The following is a 21,246-nucleotide window of genomic DNA, read 5'->3' as shown; positions in this document are numbered from 1 at the left end:
CCGCCCCATGACGCTTCCGTTCGATCGCGGGCGCTCTCCCCTTCGTTTCGGCACCGCCGGGCGACCTGGGAAAAATTTGGGGTCGTCGGCGCGCAGCGTCCATAACTAGCCGTCCGGCGCGTGTCGACTAAGTTACACAATACGTTTGATGGCCTTAGGCATGGCAAGTAATTTGGAGCTAGATGTCGGGAGCAATACAAGCACTTTCTCCCCCGGCGTGAATTTTCTCAGGTTAGAACCCCGGTTATACAGACGACTTTGTTTGTCCTGGGCCTGTAGCAAATTCTCCAAAGATAGCCGCCCAAGTGTCTGGAGTTTTGCTCTCAGGTCCAGAACATACTGAATTTCATTTTTACTCGAAGAAGGTCCGTCCTCCCACGTCTCCTTTAGTACGTCAAGAACCCCGCGGGGCTGACGCCCATACAGGAGCTCGAAGGGGGAAAACCCCGTGGAGGCTTGGGGGACCTCTCGTACTGCGAATAAGAGGGGCTCTAACCACTTATCCCAATTCTTGGCGTCCTCGTGAACGAACTTACGAATCATGGTTTTCAACGTGCGATTAAACCGTTCCACCAGTCCGTCCGTCTGCCGGTGGAAGACGCTTGTGCGGATCGATTTAATGCCCAGTAATTCATAAAGTTCGCGTAGCGTACGTGACATGAACGCCGTGCCTTGGTCTGTGAGGATCTCGCGGGGGATCCCCACCCGGGAGATGATACGAAACAGGGCTTCCGCAACACTCTTTGCGGAAATGCTGCGGAGTGGCACTGCTTCGGGATACCGGGTTGCATCGTCCACTAGGACCAATACAAAGCGGTACCCCGTGCAGATCGCTCTAATGGCCCAATGAGGTCCATACCAATTCTCTTGAAGGGGACCTGCATCAATGGAAGAAGGTGCAAAGGTGCTTTTGGGGTGGCCGGTGGGTTTACCAACTGACATTCCCGGAAAGACGCGCACCACCTGCGCACGTTGTCGTGAATAACCGGCCAAAAGAATCGGGCCATGAGGCGACTTAGTGTATTGCCCTGCCCTAAATGACCTGCCATTGGATTACTATGATCCGCCTGGAAAAGCATTTCCCGACGGCTTTTTGGAATTATATCTTCTTTGGTCTGAGTGGATATAACCGATTCTTTCTTATAGCAAAATACGGGTAGGAGAGGGGGCATGTGGGCTGAACCGGCTGCCCGTTGATGAATGCGACCTGCTCAAACGCCCGTTTCAGCATCGCATCCTGGGCCTGCTCCAGGGAAAGTCGTCGCGATCTGAGAGGACCAACCTCTCAATCCCACGCGCTTCCCTGGAGTCCGGCTCCACGCAACCTCCCCTACTGTGCTTCTTTGTCCAAGAGGCATCCGCACACAGTAACCCCAGTAATTTAGGAAAAGCCGGCCAATTCGTCCCCAAAATTAGCGGATGCCTGAGCTGAGGATTAACCGCCACCTCTACGCTATGCTTTTTTCCCATAAATTTAATGGGCAGCATCATCAACGGATACTTTACCACATCCCCGTGCACGCACCGAACCTTATCCTCGCGGCTCTTACCCGATGCCGCGAGACGAACCAGATTTTGGTGGATGGAGGTCTGGTTACAACCTCAATCCACCAAAGCCTGGTATGTACCCCCCCAATACTCACGGGTATTTGGTATAGGCCAGCCGGACCAGGGGCTGGTCATGGCTCGTCGGGGACCAGGATCATGGTTCCCACCTCCATCATCGGGCAACGGTCTATGAAATGGTCCGGGTCCCCACTGCGCCAACAAGCCGGCCCAGGCCTTCCCGCCGCCCTGGCGGCAGGGAGTGGGCCCGCTAACTGACGTGGGGAGGGTGAGGCAGGCGGGGTGTAGGGGACCCACCTCCATCGGCCGCTCCGGTCCCGTATCCTCCTCGTCCACGCGGAAGTCCTCTTGCTGGGATGGGTGGACAGGTCCGAGGAGCTGGTGTTGGTCTGGAAACAGGCGGGGAGAGTGAGATTGATGGTAAAGTTTCCCCAATTCCAGGGCACGCGACCAGGTGGTCCTCCGCCAGCTGGATGGCCGAGTCCAGCGACGTCGGGCGGTGGCACTGGACCCATCCGGCTGTTTTCCTGGGCAGACACGTCGTGAACTGCTCCAGTACCACCTTATCGATAATAGACCCAACGTCGCTTCCCTCGGCCATCAGCCATTTGCAGCAGGAGTCCCGGAGCTGCTGAGTTAACATGTAGAGTCGGCCGGTTTCCGCCAACCCCAGCGACCAGAATCGGCGGTGTTGCTCAGGGCTCCGGCCGACCCGCTGTACGATGGCTTTCCTCATCTCAGTGTACATCAGGAGATTCTCCGGGGGCAATTGCTGCGCCGCCACCTGGGCCTCTCCGGAGAGCAGGGATATCAGCCGTAGGGCCAACTGATCCTCCGACCATTCACTGGACTCCGCCGCCCGTGCAAAGAGATCCAGGAACGCCTCGGGATCATCTTGTGGGCCCATCTTCTGTAGCACCAGCCCGGCACGAGCGCCCGTCTGAACCTCCTGGTGCACCCAGCTCCGGAACGTCTCGCGGTCCTCTTGTTGAGCCTGGAGGACCGCCTGAAACCGAACGTCCTGGTCGTCCCTCAGCTGCAGCAGGGCCCTGTGTTGTTCCTGGTGGAGGACCGCGAGCGATGATATCACCTTCGCAAACGGCGAGCATGACGGATTCGGCCCACTGGCCGCGGCACTCCTACTTCCTTCCATCCCGGGATTCGGCACCAGTGTAACAAGAGTAAATCAGAACAGGAAGGAAGAGGCTGAAATCAGGGTAGAGCTGACGACTTGAGAGTCTTTTGCATGTGATCCTGAATGTGTTAGAAGTTAATAAAGTTACTGAAAGGAATCTACAGCCTCCAGCTTCTTGTCTACATTAAGACATAACAAAATTGGCGACGAGGACGTTTTTTACAAGATTTTCTGAGGATGGTTTCAGTAAGTGCTCCATTTCCCAATCCTTTTTTTCCTTGTCCCGGTGAGCCTGCTATACCACTAGTCACATGGCTGAAGATGTTCCGGAACTATGCTAGTCATCAATGCTACTGGGGATTTATGGTCAGAAGCCATAAAACGGGCTTTGCTTCTCCACTGCCTCAGAACCGAAGGTCAGAGATTGTTTTATACACTGCCCAATACCGGTGACAATCAAGTTGATGCTATTACGGCTTTGGAACAACACTTCGTTCCGAAAAGAAATGTGGTCATGGAAAGACATGCTTTCAGGAAACGCATACAGAGGATAGATGAAACGGTAGTACAATACATTGCTGCATTAAGAGATTTAGCGACTACTTGTGAATTTTCTGACAAGAGTTCCATAATAGGTAACTATCTTTCAAAACACAGGCAGGTAAACGGCATGTAAGTATGGCAAACAAGGTTAATGCACTGGTTGTTATAACAACTAGACCTGACAATGAACAAACAGAAGAGGAGAGTAAATATGGAGTCCAGGTAATGGTGATCAGGTGCAAAGGATTCTGAGGACTAAAGACGAGAGCGGGTGAACTGTGAGGTGAGGTCTGGTGATGAGGGCATGTTCAGATCCCTGATATGGGCATGAACCAATGGTGGAAAGATTAACGAGGAAACGGGGGAGTCATGGCACGTGGCACAAATAAACAAGCAATGGCCATGTGCTTCCAAACACAAAACATGAGACTGACACAATCCTGTCACAATAACCGGTGGGGACTTGGAAGGCCAGACGGGACCGGCGGGGACTTGGAAGCAGTCACTGCGGCCTTGGAAGCAAATTCTGGGGCCTTGGAAGCAGATTTTGGGGCCTGGGAAGCAGGCTCTGACAACTTGGAAGCAGGCTCTCAATGACGTGCGAACAACACATCAACATCTCATGAGTCCACATGCAACAGCATATATATATATTCCGCAGGCAGAAAAATTTCGAGAATATCTTGCTGTGTCTCCCTTTACTGTTTTCACAGAAAACAATCCATTGGCTCATTTGAACACTGAAAATCTGAGTGCAGTGGAGCAGAGGTGGGCAGCCCAACTTGCAGGGTTCAAGTTTGAAGTGCGTTATCACCCGGACGGACAAATGGGAACACTGATGCCCTGTCCAGATGGCCAGTGACTGAAGCAGCTGTCGGGTGTGCGGAGGATGGAGCAGCCCCATGCGGTGCAGAGGGGTTTGTAGCATCAGAGGTGGTCCGGGCCCATGTGCATGCCTTTGTTGCCGTCAAAGAGCTTGTGGAGTGTCAGGAGGATGAGGCAGCATCACAAATGAATCAAGGAGTTGAGCCGAGCATGTTAGCTGACTGGATGAGGGCCCAGCAGACAGATTCGGTTGTGTCCCGGCTGTGGGTCTACATGGATCGAGGGAGAGGGCCTACCCCAAGAGAGAGAGCAGCAGGCGTTGCTGCAACAGTAGCCCGCTTGTGTGTACACCCGGGACATTTATGCAGAGTGGTATGTGATGCAAAGACTTTTGATACAGGAAAGCTAGTGGTGGTGCCTCAGAGTCTGCAGAGTCAGGTCCTGGAAGGGGTGCACGACCGGGCAGGGCACTTAGGAGTGGAGAAGACTGTGGACCTGGCTCGTCGCCGTTTCTTTTGGCCGGGTCTGGCATGGGACATCGAGAAGTGGTGCCTTCGGTGTGCTCGATGTAATCTGCACAAGACTCCTGTCCATAGAGTAAGTGCCCCTCTTGTACCTATTCAATCAGAATATCCTCTACAAATAGTTTCTGTTGACATTTTGTCCCTGGAGACTGCATGTAGTAGGATGTGTAACAATTTGGTTATAGTAGTCCATTTTAAACGTAATGCAAAGGCAGTGCCAACAGTGGATCAAACCGCAGTGACTACAGCAAGGTTATTGTGGCAGCACTTCATACAGCCATTTGGGGGGTTTGATCAGTTGCATTCCAATCAGGGACCCAATTTTGAATCGAGAATCAACAAGGAGCTGTGTACATTGTATAATATCAGTAAGTCCCACACAACTCCATATCACCCAGCAGGGAATGGACAATGTGAATGTTTTGATCGAACACTGCAGAGTATGCTGGGCACATTTAGGGATGAGCAGAAAGACAATTGTGCACTTGAGCAAGGCACTTTACCCCTACTTGCTCCCGGGCGCTGCAGTGATAGCTGCCCACTGCTCCGGGTGTACGTGTGTTCACCACTTGCTGTGCGTGTGTTCACTACTCTATGGATGGGTTAAATGCAGAGGTCACATTTCGGGTATGGGTCACCATATCTGACTAATAGGTCACTTTCACAATTGGGATCAATATGTATCTGAGTTGGTGCAAGCTTATAATAATACACCCCATCCCACTACAGGGTGTACCGCTTATTTTCTGATGTTTAGCCGTCATGCTAAATTGCCCATGAATGTCATGCTGGGCTCGGGGGTGGGATTTTCAGGGACAGTTGGTAGTTGGGTGCACCACCATCATAAAAGCTTAGTGACTGCTTATACCCAAGCCCGAAAACGGGTCCAGAAAGCTCAGCTTCAGCAAAAGAGGGGTTTTGATCAACAGGTTAAAGGAGAACCTTTACTGATGGGGCAGAGAGTAATGGTCCTGCATAAGAGGTCAAAAGGGCGGGGTAAGCTGGATGATAAATGCGAACCGAATGTATATATGGTTGTGTCACAACCTAATGTAGATATACCCATATATGTGGTAAAAAAAAAAAAGAAGGGGGGAAAGGGTGACGAGCGAGTGTTGCACCGCAATATGTTAAGTCCTTGTAAATTTGAGACAAACCTGCCCCGGGGAGAGGAGGAAATAGAGGGGTTACCTGGTGTCACAAATGTTACTACTATGGACAATAATTATTGTATGTATCCCTGGGTGGGGGGCTGTGTTACAGGCCTAGTAATACCTGGTCAAGGAGGGGAGGTTGCCCATAATATGGACATGGATGAAGCAGCGTCTCTGACACAACAAGAAGGCACCTCCAATGTGCCTGTGGAGGGTGTAAGGCGGTCTATTCGGGCCACAAAAGGCCTGTTGCCTCAACAGTATAGAATGTGATGTATTAGATTAATGGTATAGAATGTGATATGTTTAATAGGGAATGTGTGGACGCATTTAGAGTAGAGGCGGTGGATGTAAGCCGCTTAACCCAAATAAATGGGAGGGGCAATAATGTCCCATGGGGAGAATGTATACCTCTTGACGCGCACACCTTTTTTGTGTTAGCGGGTGGATGAATGAAGTGATAAATGTAGGTTGTTTTGTGTGGGAGGTAGGCTGCTGACTTCATTTCCAATGCTGCCGTGCCAGAACGTGGGCTGAAGTTTATTACGTGTCCGTGAGCCTAATGGGAAGTTAATTTGCGGATTCAGGGTGCTGTTGAACTGGGGCGATTGCTGATGATTGTGTCCTAGAATGCTGTAATACCCCACGTTCGGTAGAGGGGAAGGAAGCCAGCAGTCCGGATACTGGGTTCATACAGGTACCTGTTTTAATGATTGGTTTTTGTATTCTCTTGTCGGGGAGGCCTCTTTTTGATTAAAGTGTATTGTTGTGAGGGTCCCCCGACCCTTGTTTCCATTTGTTTGTGAATGGGGGGTATTAGAGCCATCACACTGGTCACTGATCTTTCGTGTACATCCCTCATGTGCTCGTTATGTTTTGTCATTGACGACAGCTATATATGTATATATATGCAACCGTGACATTACTCCACCCCCCAGGAGGCACGTTCTCGCGCCTATACCGTAACAACTAGGGGAGTGGGAGTGGGTGTCTGGGGTACTCCCGGCACCGGGGATTGGATGGGACCGGCGGGGACTTGGAAGGACCAGACGGGACCGGCAGGGACTTGGAAGCAGTCACTGCGGCCTTGGAAGCAGTCTCTGGGCCTTGGAAGCAGTCTTTGGGGCCTGGAAGTAGGCTCTGATGACTTGGAAGCAGACTCTAACGACTTGGAAGTGGTCTCTGGGGCCTTGGAAGCGAGCTCTGGGGCCATGAAAGCAGGCTCTGGCAGCTTGAAAGCGGGCTCTGGTGGCTCAGCTGGCGTGGCGGGGGTTATTTTTTAAAATAACCTATAGCGTTCGTTAATGGCACAGTCAGTCTTGCACAGCTGCTTTTAAAAGCGTGATAGCCACAGTGGTATCATCCTGTGGATTATCCCCTATCTCCCATCTAGTGCATTATGCGTCATTAACTATGTAGGACATAATAAATGTGTGAACAAGTGGCTGAAATTAGGCGCCGCTTCCGCAGCTCTCATAGTGAAGGGGGCAGATTTGATTGGACGCGAACTTTGACGAGAGGCTGAAGTGTCGCGTGATGTCATGGAATTTCTATATTTGTTTGAGTGCATGTGCCAGATTTTGTCAACAAGTAGGAGAACATCAGTTTATTGATGTCCTTAAGGCTCACTCATTTTGAATAAAAGGAAAAAACTTTTTATTTTGATTTCATTGGCGCTTTAAATGCAGCTTTGCCAGACTGAAGCCGCGGGTATACTTGACTTTCCATGTCTGTCTCGCTCACGTCCGAGTTCAACACATGCGCAATACAAATGAGTATGAGTGCTCTACCAGACCGTCAGAGGGCAGCGCTGAGTCGCATCATTCACAGACCCACTGCAAATTAATGATAGAGGAAGTCATTCGCCATTGCAAACAATCCGAGCAAACAGCAAGACAACAAGTACAACAAACAAACAGTATGGAGAAGTATATGCTTCTTAGCTTACTGTTCTTGGTTTCAGCGTGTTGGTTATGTACCATTCTTCTTCGACAAAGGCACACTGCACACTTTCTGTGTGTGTATTGACCCCTAGTGGACTAGTGCACTATTCTCGCGCATGCGCTGTAACGGTCTCAAAAAACGGGCTGCACGTGGACGGGGTGTGCGGACGACCGTGGACCCTCCTGATGATGAAAATTACGTCATGCGGGCGGCGTGCGGACATGGATGGCCAGACCATACTTGCGGCTTTACTGTGCCATAAACTAAATGCTATTGGCCACAGACAATTGCCTGCCTTGCCTGCCCCATTCCCACACCTCTGGTCCTGACAGAAAAACACATAATGTGCTTTAAAAAGCTGTCTGAGAAGTTCACATTTTTCGGCAGCAGCTGTCAATCATAGACATGGGTGGTTAAAGGGGAAACACAGAAAATCTTTATCCTAGGAGGATTCAAAACAGGCTGGACAAATGGCATAAATAATTTATTTTGTATGTTTTGGTAGCAAAAAAGTAATGTTAGAATTACATATCAAAGAACTAAATCAAATCAAATCAAATAAAAACGGATGTCATGACCCCTTTAAGCTAGTTATTCATTTTCGATTGTAAAATTCGAGTCTGAGACTATCAGGACTCTGTCCTTCCTGTTTTCGAGTTCTTTAACTCTATGGACAGGGCCGTGACAGAACCATGTCCTGCGGGTGTTTTGTGTGGAGACGCATGGCTTTTGTTTACTTTGTGCCACGTGTACTCCTGTCCCGTCTCTTAGTTTCCCGTAGTCTCGCCATTATTGTTAATCCCGGTCACCTGGCCTCACCTCCCTTTTGTAATTATCCTCTGTGATTGTTTCCCTATTTAATGTTCCCCTCAGTCTCTAGTATTTAATAACTAAATACGGTACTTGGGTACTTTTTGTGGAAAGTAACTGAAAGTACCTTTTGCGTTAATTTTGCGTTACTTATTCTTACCTAACTGATGCTCATGCTTTTCCAGACTTTGCTGTTCTTTAGTGTTTAACACTGTAATGCATTTAACAATCCTATATAGTCTATAACACACCTTTATTTACTTTAAAAAACACATTTCAAATATTTTCTGACCAGTAGTCCTCCACCTCATCAGAGCTCTGCCTACTGTTGACACTGCTAACTTCGGTGTCACTCTCCATATTTATTGTGTTTTGACAGCGCGGCTTGTTGCACAAGATGGTGCCGGTGAGCTTTTGGGATGGCAGAGATGTTTCCAGTCGTATAACACTGTGTGGGAAAAGGAGGATTTTTGGCCGATACGGCAAATATGGGTGTTTTTTTTTAGATTTAAAAAATAATATATAAGCGATATGACAGATCCTCTTTGCATTGCTGAGCACTTCGTTGAGCCAAAACAACTCGATAGTGTTATAAGAAATTATGATTAATCTAATATATAATATATTACTAATATTATATAATATTATTTTGAGGGGAAAATGACATTTAACATATTATGTTGTATATATGCTAGTATTTGGTGAGGAGACTAAGAGATGACAGTTGTTTCCTCTCTTTCTCCCATGCTCCGCCCACTCCCCAACAATTCTTCTAACAGTGACCACGCCCATTTAAATCTGCAGATCTGTCTGTGCGTGCAGCGCCACAAACACTCGAACACAGCTTATGTTTACATTCAAGAGGCATGAGACCATTGATTGCTGTTGCGTGTCATGACTTGCGCTAATTTCGCAATCTGAAAGTTATTTTACAAACATGATCAGCATTTGCAGGACAATTGATTGCTGTTGCGACTCGCGCTAATTTCACGATCTGAAAGTTGTCTGTTGAGCATGACCGGCATTTGCAGGCATTCTGTCCATGGTGGCAAGTGCGGCCACACTATAGCTGTGCATCTGAGCTCTGCCTCCCATCGCTGTGTCAAGGGTTGCCAGATTTGCGTAACAAAAACGAAGCCGGAACATTGCAGCACTGCAGACATGGCAACACTGCCTATGTCTTACTAGCTACTGTTTCTGCGCAAGCATGAGCAATCATGTCTACACTTTTGTGAATTTCACTTCTGCAGTTTAAAAAATGTTCATATAAATCAATGATTAGACTGAAAAGTAACTCAAGTTACTTGACAAACAGAGTATCTCGAGTATTGATATGTAAATTTATAAAGTAACTGCATTACATTACTCGTTACTTTAAAAAGTACTCTGATTACGAAACGCACGTTACTTGTAACGCGTTCCCCCAACACTGTCACGGTTATGTTCTGTTCTGTTTTGGTTTAGTTTTCTGTGTTCTGTTCTCCTGCCTCTTGTTTCCTTGGTTGTTAATTGCTGTTTCAGTTTCCCTTGATTACATTTTCCCTGTTATTTAAGCCCTGTGTTTTGCCCCATTCCTTTGTCTGTATTGTTTGATGTTACATGTGGTTTCTGTTGTGCTCTTGTGGATTTATTAAAATACCCCTTTTGGAAAACTTCTCCTTCGTTGTGCACATTGTGTACTCTACACCCGTGACACTCACTTTACGCAGTCTATTTGAGTCCTACTGTACCATCAAGGAGTGATGCCACATTTTTGGGGTAGGGGCTGACAGTTTCTTTTCCAAATGGTGACCAATCCTTACAAAACACTACTTTTATTTGATGTCCTTTGTAGTGGACACCAAGACTTTTTTGCTCTAACATGTTTCTTTCAACCTCAATCCTTAATTTATGAAAAAATATCTAAATGGGTGTTATTGTCAGGAAGTTATTATATTTTTTGCATTTTAATGTTTTTTTATTTACTTTCCTGTTTTCTTGTTCTTGTTCCTTTTTCCTGATTCCTCTACGGCAAAATAATTTCTGTAAAGCTGCTTTGCAACAATGCAACTTTTGAATTGAATTACAATTTTTTTATAACCGTTCTGGTACTGTATTTTCCTTGTTTGTTCTCTCTTTTGTCTTGTAATGGGGTCAGATGAAAATGTCATGTGAAGCAGGATGGAACGTTATGGTTTGGTGACCTGTTTTTTAAGCTTACGTTATTTGTTGTGGCAAATTAACTTTAAAGGAAAAAGCAAGCAGCCACAACTTTAAATAAAACTTTAAGTAAAATTTTCTTAAACCTATATTAATGACAACATGCCATTTTGGGTAGTTTGTTTTGCCCTTGCATTCATTCATACTGTACTTTACATGTTTACAGTCCTTCAGATGATTCGAGTAAAATAATTTTGGCACACATTGAGAAAATAACTTAAGTTCATTTAAACTTAAGTTTAAATTAAAATACTTTACATTAACTGACAATGAACTCACAGTGCCAGAAAAAAACAGGGGAAGTACAAAAAATGCTTTTGGTCAACCAATAAAAGAAAACTGCCATCTGTGAACACATGTGCCCCTCCAATCTGCACAAACATAATTTCATTTTGTCCTGAGTCTCTTTTTTTTTTAAATGTGATAATTTTGAAATTTGAATCCAAATGAGTGAATGCAGAATATGAAAAGAAAATGTAATTTCATTTGCAGAATGGTTGCCTACTCGTCAATGTCGAAGCTCATGTTTGCAAGGGAGCACAAAATATTCTCTAGGTAATGCAAAGGTTTTCTAATGCCCCGTTAACATTACAATCGACATATAGTGACAAAGCAACACAATCCCATTCATTTCAATGGACAGCTGTCGATTTTTGGTAGAACATGCGACAGCGATGAGTGATAGCCATCATTGGCATCCGGATGGTCTGTGTGCAAATGAAGAGCGACTTTCAGAGCAACAGCCAATAGGAGAGAAGTCGAGAGTTCACTTGATTCTTCTCCTCTCAGCTCCTGCAGTGACAAAAACCAATAGAGGGAACATCCACTAGCATCCTATTCAGCAGCCCCTGGTGACATGCAGCGCTAAAGTCGATGGTAATGTGAACGCAGCATAAAAAACAAAAAATGCAATGCAAAAGTTTTCAGGGGGTAGGCTAAATGTTCTCTGGAGTTGCAAAATATTCCCAGGGGACTACAAAGGTTTTGCAGAAGAAAACAGTGTTTCTAAGGACAGGCAAAAGCTTTAAAATATTTTGCTCACTTTCACACCTTTACACCACGTCCCAACCAGATGCAATGCGCTGCTGTAACCTGCTGTGACTACGGGATCTTTTTCTCATGAATCTGAGTTTTTGTCCTAACCAGTGACAGCAATATGCGACAGTGCATCTATTATATCTATTGCTGTGACATAGGGCCCATCAGCTCACACAGGGATCTCATTATATGAAAGTACTGCTCCTCATGAATATTACCGTCTCGGTTACGTTTGTAACCTCGGTTCCCTGATGGAGGGAACGAGACGTTGTGTCGAACCAACAGATGGGGTTCATCCCTGAGAACCAATCGCTTCCGACTACTTAGAAAAGGCCAATGAAAATTGGCGAAAGAAATTTGCATGCCGGACTCCGCCCCCGGAAATCCGGGTATAAAAGGGAGACGGCGTGCTTCATTCATTCACCTTTGTTCTGAGGAGCCTGAGACCTCTCACGACTGCTGCAGAGGACAGCACGTGTTGTGGCAAGGAGGACACAATGTCTCGTTCCCTCCATCAGGGAACCGAGGTTACAAACGTAACCGAGACGTTCCCTTTCTGTCGGTCTCTCGACGTTGTGTCGAACCGACAGATGGGGTTCCAATGGAAAACGCCATAACACTGTGCCCTGTCACAATCTCAACGAAGCGACGGTGACTGGCCTGGGCNCCTCTCTGCCAACGCACCCTAACCCCTTGGTCTTCCATGACCTTCCTTCGGGCAGGGGTTCCCCTAGGGCAGGTTTCGAGGCATGTCGTGGTGACGACGGATGCCTCACTGCTGGGTTGGGGTGCAGTGTGCAACGGGCACGCAGTGTCGGGGATTTGGACGGGCCCCCGCCTGCGCTGGCATATCAATTGCCTAGAGTTGTGGACCATGCTACTCGCACTGAAGAGGCTGCAACCTCTTGTGCAGGCAAGCACGTGCTGGTCCGGTCGGACAGCACTACGGCAGTAGCGTATATCAATCGTCAGGGTGGCGTTCGCTCACTGCAGTTAACACGACTCGCCCGACGCCTCCTCCGGTGGAGTCAGCAGGTGACCCGCTCCCTGCGTGCCACATATATCCCAGGCTACCTGAACCAGACAGCCGATGTGCTCTCTCGTCAGTTGACGCCTCGTGGAGAGTGGCGACTCCACCCCCGCGCAGTCCAGCTCATTTGGGTGCAGTTCGGGCAGGCCCAGGTAGACCTGTTCGCCTCCCTCGAAACCACCCATTGCCCGCTTTGGTACTCTCTGACCGGGGGACCCCTCAGCACGGATGCCCTAGCGCACAGCTGGCCGCGGGACAAGCGGAAGTACGCCTTCCCCCCAGTGAGCTTCATTGCGCAGCTCCTGTGCAAGGTCAGGGAAGAGGAGTAGCAGGTGTTACTCGTTGCGCCACACTGGCCCAACCGGACTTGGTTCTCGGAGCTAATGCTCTTGATGACAGCTCCCCCCTGGCCGATTCCCATGATGAAGGACCTGCTTTCCCAGGGGAAGGGCACGTTATGGCATCCCAGGCCAGACCTCTGGTCCATGTCTGGCCTCTGGACGGGACGAGGAGATCCTGAGTGGTCTGCCCCCAGCGGTGGTAGAAACCATTTCTCAGGCATGCAAGGGCACCAGCCACTAGGCGACTGTACGCCTACAAGTGGCGCCTCTTCTTGACCTGGTATGCTTCTCGAGGAGAAGACCAACGGAGTTGTGCGATCGGGTCCGTGCTGTCCTTCTTACAAGAGAGACTCGAGACTAACCTCTCCCCCTCCACACTGAAAGTGTATGTAGCCGCCATTGCCGCTCATCACAACTCAGTTGCTGGGAAGTCTCTAGGGCAGCACGACCTGGTCATCAGGTTCCTAAGGTGCGCTAGGATGTGGAATCCACCTCGTCCGCACTCCATACCCTCTTGGGACCTGGATGTAGCCTTGATAGGTCTCACCAGGCCCCCCTTCGAGCCCCTAGGGGATGCCTCTCTTCCTCATCTCACTATGAAGACGGTTCTCCTTATGGCGCTCGCCTTCATCAAGAGGGTAGGGGACCTACAGGCATTCTCCGTGTCCCCTGACTGCCTAGAGTTTGGACCCAGGGATTCTCACGTTATCCTGAGACCTCGGCCCGGCTACGTGCCCAAGGTTCTCACCGCTCCTTTTCGGGACCAGGTGGTGAACTTACAGGCGCTCCCCACTGGGGAGGAAGACCCAACCCCGTCCGTGTTGTGTCCAGTACGCGCGCTGCGCCTTTACTTAGACCGCACGCAGAGCCACAGAGCTCTGGGCAGCTCTTTGTCTGTTTTGGAGATCAGCAGGGAGGGCTGTCTCAAACAGAGATTGGCGAGGCGCCTCTCTGGCAGACATCTGCAGAGCTGCGGGTTGGGCTACACCCATCACCTTCGCGAGGTCCTACAGCCTACGCGTAAAACCAGTATCGGCTCGAGTCTTGCAGTCAGGCAAGACTGGCGGCCGGTAGGGTGTACGCCTATGACAGTACCTTCCCCCTTTCTCCTAAGGGGGTCAGCATACTAACTAGCCTCCCTTCTTCCCCCACTGGGTGAAGAACAGGCACGCCATCCATCACTAGCAAGCTTACCCAGTGGCCTTACGGTTCCGGGCGGCTTCTCGCTGTTAGAGAAACAAGGCCGCCGCCTGTGAGGCCGAAGGTAGGGGCCTTCCCACCTTTCAAGAAAGCTCTGGGACCCCCTACCTACCCACTGGTAGGTTACAATTTCGCGGTAGCGCTCACGGCTGACACGACAACTGCCATCTGTGAACACATGTGCCCCTCCAATCTGCACAAACATAATTTCATTTTGTCCTGAGTCTCTTTTTTTTTTAAATGTGATAATTTTGAAATTTGAATCCAAATGAGTGAATGCAGAATATGAAAAGAAAATGTAATTTCATTTGCAGAATGGTTGCCTACTCGTCAATGTCGAAGCTCATGTTTGCAAGGGAGCACAAAATATTCTCTAGGTAATGCAAAGGTTTTCTAATGCCCCGTTAACATTACAATCGACATATAGTGACAAAGCAACACAATCCCATTCATTTCAATGGACAGCTGTCGATTTTTGGTAGAACATGCGACAGCGATGAGTGATAGCCATCATTGGCATCCGGATGGTCTGTGTGCAAATGAAGAGCGACTTTCAGAGCAACAGCCAATAGAAAGAGCTGCCCAGAGCTCTGTGGCTCTGCGTGCGGTCTAAGTAAAGGCGCAGCGCGCGTACTGGACACAACACGGACGGGGTTGGGTCTTCCTCCCCAGTGGGGAGCGCCTGTAAGTTCACCACCTGGTCCCGAAAAGGAGCGGTGAGAACCTTGGGCACGTAGCCGGGCCGAGGTCTCAGGATAACGTGAGAATCCCTGGGTCCAAACTCTAGGCAGTCAGGGGACACGGAGAATGCCTGTAGGTCCCCTACCCTCTTGATGAAGGCGAGCGCCATAAGGAGAACCGTCTTCATAGTGAGATGAGGAAGAGAGGCATCCCCTAGGGGCTCGAAGGGGGGCCTGGTGAGACCTATCAAGGCTACATCCAGGTCCCAAGAGGGTATGGAGTGCGGACGAGGTGGATTCCACATCCTAGCGCACCTTAGGAACCTGATGACCAGGTCGTGCTGCCCTAGAGACTTCCCAGCAACTGAGTTGTGATGAGCGGCAATGGCGGCTACATACACTTTCAGTGTGGAGGGGGAGAGGTTAGTCTCGAGTCTCTCTTGTAAGAAGGACAGCACGGACCCGATCGCACAACTCCGTTGGTCTTCTCCTCGAGAAGCATACCAGGTCCAGAAGAAGAGGCGCCACTTGTAGGCGTACAGTCGCCTAGTGGCTGGTGCCCTTGCATGCCTGAGAAATGGTTTCTACCACCGCTGGGGGCAGACCACTCAGGATCTCCTCGTCCCGTCCAGAGGCCAGACATGGACCAGAGGTCTGGCCTGGGATGCCATAACGTGCCCTTCCCCTGGGAAAGCAGGTCCTTCATCATGGGAATCGGCCAGGGGGGAGCTGTCATCAAGAGCATTAGCTCCGAGAACCAAGTCCGGTTGGGCCAGTGTGGCGCAACGAGTAACACCTGCTACTCCTCTTCCCTGACCTTGCACAGGAGCTGCGCAATGAAGCTCACTGGGGGGAAGGCGTACTTCCGCTTGTCCCGCGGCCAGCTGTGCGCTAGGGCATCCGTGCTGAGGGGTCCCCCGGTCAGAGAGTACCAAAGCGGGCAATGGGTGGTTTCGAGGGAGGCGAACAGGTCTACCTGGGCCTGCCCGAACTGCACCCAAATGAGCTGGACTGCGCGGGGGTGGAGTCGCCACTCTCCACGAGGCGTCAACTGACGAGAGAGCACAACGGCTGTCTGGTTCAGGTAGCCTGGGATAAATGTGGCACGCAGGGAGCGGGTCACCTGCTGACTCCACCGGAGGAGGCGTCGGGCGAGTCGTGTTAACTGCAGTGAGCGAACGCCACCCTGACGATTGATATACGCAACTGCCGTAGTGCTGTCCGACCGGACCAGCACGTGCTTGCCTGCACAAGAGGTTGCAGCCTCTTCAGTGCGAGTAGCATGGTCCACAACTCTAGGCAATTGATATGCCAGCGCAGGCGGGGGCCCGTCCAAATCCCCGACACTGCGTGCCCGTTGCACACTGCACCCCAACCCAGCAGTGAGGCATCCGTCGTCACCACGACATGCCTCGAAACCTGCCCTAGGGGAACCCCTGCCCGAAGGAAGGTCATGGAAGACCAAGGGGTTAGGGTGCGTAGGCAGAGAGGCGTAATCACCATCCGCCTGCTGCCCGTGTGCCACACTCTCCAGGGAACTCGATTCTGAAGCCAGTGTTGGAGCGGTCTCATGTGCATCAACCCGAGGGATATCACCGCCGCCGAGGATGCCATGTGTCCCAGGAGCCTCTGAAATAGTTTCAGGGGAACCGCTGACTGCTTGAAATGATCCAGGCAGTTCAACACCGACTGGGCGCGTGCTGTGGACAGTCGCGCTGTCATAGTGACAGAGTTGAGTTCCATACCAAGATAGAGGATGCTCTGCAAAGGGGAGAGCTTGCTCTTCTCTCGGTTGACCTGTAGCCCCAATCGATCTAGGTGCCGGAGCACCAGGTCCCTGTGTGCACACAACAGATCTCACACGTGTGCCAAGATAAGCCAGTCGTCGAGATAGTTGAGTACCCACACACCCATCTCCCTAAGGGGAGAGAGGGCGGCATCCACGATCTTCGTAAAGACTCGTGGAGACAGAGACAGACCGAAGGGGAGGACTCTGTACTGATATGCCAGACCCTCGAAAGCGAACCGTAGGAACGGGCGATGACGAGGGAGAATCGAGACATGAAAGTAAGCGTCCTTCAGGTCGATTGCCATGAACCAATCCTGACATCTGACAGATGCCAGGATGCGTTTCTGTGTGAGCATCCTGAACAGCAGCTTGTGCAGGTGTCTTTTCAGGGTACGCAGATCTAGGAAGGGGCGCACCCCCCCGCCTTTTCTGGGGACGATGAAGTAGGGGCTGTAAACCCCTTGGACATCTCGGCTAGGGGGACGGACTCGATCGCACCCTTAGCCAGAAGGAATAGTTCATCATTTCTTTTCTTCACCTTCAAGTTGTATATCTTTCTCTGTGTTCATCAGAATAAAGAAATTATACATTTCATTTCATTTATTTACTTATAAAGCACAAATAAACACAACAAAAGTTGACCACTGTGCTGTACAATGGACGAAAAAGAATAACAAAACAAGCATAATACAAAATAAATACACTACAGCAAAATTTAAAATAAGACCTAGAATTATAATGAATTAAATGCATGGATAAGTAGATGAGACTGTAACTTAGATTTAAAATCATATACAGAAGATGCTGATCTCACAGATAAAGGAAGATTGTTCCATAACCTGGGACCGGCCACCGCAAACACACTTCAATCTTGATCTTGGATATGACAAAGTAATACTGAGGATCGCAGACATCTAGCCACCCTGTTCACATTTAGAAGATCAGACAAATAGGAGGGTGACAGACCTCTTATAGACTTAAAAACAAGCAGCAAAGTTTTAAATTCAACTCTATATTGCACTGGCAACCAGTTTAGAGACATTAAAATCGGAGTAATGTGTTCTCGATTACGAACACTTGTTAAAAATCTGGCTGCGGCATTTTGAACCATTTGAAAATGTAACAATGAGGATTTGGAACAACTCGAAGGTGAGTTAATGATGACAGAATTTTCATTTTTGGGTGAAGTATCACTTTAATAAACATTTACTGGCTGGTAATTTCTTGTACTTCTTGTCTTGTATACTGTATCTACTGATGCATTTCTTGTTTTATATTATTTGTCATTGACATGGGTAAATGTTACTGTCACGGCTGTACTTCTGCAATACAAAGAGCCACAATAAACATTTATTTAATGTATACAAGGAAACGATAGAGGAGCAGCCACACACAAGGGGTAACACAAACAATAACCAGCAATGAACTGAACTAAACAGGGAGTATATATAATTGCTTGTTTTAAACATAAACTTAACCAATTCTTATATTTTCTTTCATAAAACATGACTACATGTCTTAGATCACTGTATATTGATTTAAGAATGTTTAGATATTTGTACTGGAAAACAAGACATACTGTAAGTAAGAAATTCACCAATTTTGCAGTTCTTTTCACAGTCAATTTCAAAGTTGTTATATTTCCATTATATAAGAGCCCCGATTTAAATTGACATGGGGGGAGTTTCAAACAGGGCTTGAACATAAAGTTTCTTTAATAATATGTAAAGAATACTCAATGTAAATGGACTCTCGTCCTATGATATTTTATTTTAAAGACATAAGCCCTGAGTAGTTTCTGATCTAACAGTTCACTTTCAAAAACGTCTTGCCAGGTGGGGAAAAATCAGTTCATGCTATTCTTCTGGAACGTATGCAGTACCAAAATGTAATTGTGGCAATAGTGATTAAAAAAAGTAATGTTCTTCCAATGGAAAGAAGAACAATTGTAAAAATCGGTTCTGTGGAATCATCACCTGAAACTACAAAAATTATGGGTCAGCATATTTCATTAAATAGTACTATATTTACAATTTACAATACAAATAAAAAAAATTACCTGTTATGTGCAGTCTGGCTCCATTACCAAATAACATCTCGCCACATGCAACAACAGCACAGTGAGTCCCAGCTAGTGAAATGGTGAGGGCTTTTTTAGAGACCCTGTAGACACATTTACGTTCTCTATGACCAGCATCAGAGCTCCACTCACACCAAGTGTTACTCATCCCGTAAACTTTAATGATTCTTGGATTAGATGGTTGAGATGTGTGTATTAGCCAGTAGACACTGTGGTTTCCCACACAGGTCTGATTGAGAACAGTACACTGCACATTCACTGACTCTCCCGGCTGAACTGGATGTAAAGCGTTTTGTAAACCTGTGTAAAAACAATGATTGTTGTCTCTAAATAAAGTTATCCCTCTCAGTTTAAACATGGATTGTTCATGTAATACAGTACTATAAAGTGAAGTCAAAAGTCTAACATTGCAAACACTGAATTTACAAATGCATGAACAACACAATACAAGAACATTGGCTACACAAAATGCAAATTACTTGAAATCATACCTTGAACCATCAACTCTGTCCCCCGGATAAATTCCAATACGTTGGAATATGCACTTCCACAGTAGTATGTCGCTGAGTCTGAGAACTGAAGGTTTCTTATCACCAACTGATTCACACCTTTATCATTCAGCACAGAAAAGCGTGAAGTATCCTTAAAATCATGATAAAAAGTGGCTTTTTGATCGTACTTGTAAATAGTAGCAACAAGCCTGGGATTCTGCCCAAGTTCATGCTTGTACCAGGAGAAGTGCATGGCCATTTGGCTGTAGTAAATGCAAGGCATGTGAATCGATTCTCCCAATTTAGCAAACACAGTTGTGTTATTTAGGTTCATTGCAGTCAGGCCTACAAACGAAACAAAAGTAATGTAATATATTTCACAAGAAAATGTTAAGGGAAAATATAGTTTAATTGAAGTTTAAATTATTAGTAAATATGAAAAGGAGACTTCAACTCACTGACTGGAAAGAGAAGCAAACAAAGTCCAATGTATAACATCTCTAGATTGATGATTTATCAAGTAAAGTGAAAAAAGTGTAAAAATGAACACCAGTGCCCAATGAGAGCAGACAACAGAATGAACAATGGTAACAGACAACAGAATCTGTTTGTTGATGTCGAAAAAATGGATGTACCAGATTTTTTTCCACTTCAGTTTCCTTTTGAGATGATTGTCCCATAAAGTTTTAATGTTAGTGACAAACAGTTGGGCTGAAAGCCACAATGAAGGATGATTCTATATCACACATCTATGCTTACATTAATGAAGTAAAAAGAACTATGTTTAGACCAAAGTATTTAAAAAATAAAGCATTATAGCAAACATTACGGCCATGGGCTGGTTGTGGGGTTTTTTGCTTGCAATGAGGTAACTTGACCTTTTTAGTTAAAAGTAAATGTTCCAGACCACATGCATACATGGTGAACAAAAGTTTGCTGTAATCATAATTGTGACCTAATTTTTATTGAAGGCAGTAAACATCTCTTGTAAAGGCTTCCAGCTCAATGTGATATGAACAATCAAAAACTAGCAGATACCCATTAGGGGAAATGTTTAATTCAATATAATTTTGACACAACATCCCATGTTTCTTTGGTGACTGCACGTTTTTGGAAGTAACCGTAATGTTTTGGTAGTCACCACAATATATACATCTGACAGTAAATATCTGATAAAACACCTAGCCACATCCCCCAAAGGATCCAAAATAATGATGAACAACTGAAACTTGTGACATCTCTTCACTAAGTTACATTGGCTCCCTATAGTTGCTCGCATCAAATTCAAGACTCTGCTCCTGGACTACAAGACAACCACTGGTTTGACACCCCCCTATCTTGATTCACTAATGCAGACTTATGTACCCGACAGATCCTTAAGCTCTTCAAACGAACAATGTCTTGTGGTGCCATCCCAAAAAGGTTAAAAAAAAATCGCTCTCACGAACCTTCTCTGGATCGGTTCCACATTTGTGGAATGATCTGCCTGCAGCTACAAGATCAGCAGATTCTGTGGCCATCTTTAAGAATCGGCTGAAAACACATCTCTTCCGTCAGCACTACTTTATCTATAAATTAAAAAAAAACTTGTACACTGTAGTAGGCTTTGTGAGACATGTTTTATTGCACTTTACATTTACATTTAGTCATTTAGCAGACGCTTTTATCCAAAGCGACTTACAGATGAGGGAAACAATGGAAGCAATTGGAACAAAATAAGGACAAGAAAAGCATAAGTGCAATAAAAGAAAATTGGTCTCACATAGCCTATCACAGTGTACAGGGCTAAGTTTATTTTTTTAAAGAGTAGAAAAGAGATAGAAGTCAGAACTGATCAGTCAGGTGTTGACGGAAGAGATGTGTTTTCAGACGGTTCTTAAAGATGGCTACAGAATCT

The 21,246-nt window shown here is 47.2% G+C and overlaps 1 protein-coding gene across 1 annotated transcript; it reads right to left on the bottom strand.

Moving 5' to 3' along the window:
* Positions 1-17,511: 17,511 nt before the first annotated feature.
* LOC130546165 (uncharacterized) lies at positions 17,512-19,915 on the bottom strand. Its single transcript, XM_057321283.1, has 4 exons — positions 19,808-19,915; positions 19,350-19,694; positions 18,838-19,158; positions 17,512-18,760 (listed from the first exon to the last, which is right to left on the bottom strand). Exons 1-4 carry the CDS (start codon positions 19,845-19,847, stop codon positions 18,630-18,632), a joined length of 837 nt encoding a protein of 278 aa, XP_057177266.1. The 5' UTR covers positions 19,848-19,915; the 3' UTR covers positions 17,512-18,629.
* Positions 19,916-21,246: the final 1,331 nt, after the last annotated feature.

This window comes from Triplophysa rosa, linkage group LG22, assembly GCF_024868665.1.
Source record: "Triplophysa rosa linkage group LG22, Trosa_1v2, whole genome shotgun sequence".
Lineage (NCBI taxonomy): Eukaryota > Metazoa > Chordata > Actinopteri > Cypriniformes > Nemacheilidae > Triplophysa > Triplophysa rosa.
The sequence above is the reverse complement of the archived record's forward strand: the minus strand, read 5'-3'. Positions and strand labels throughout refer to the sequence as shown.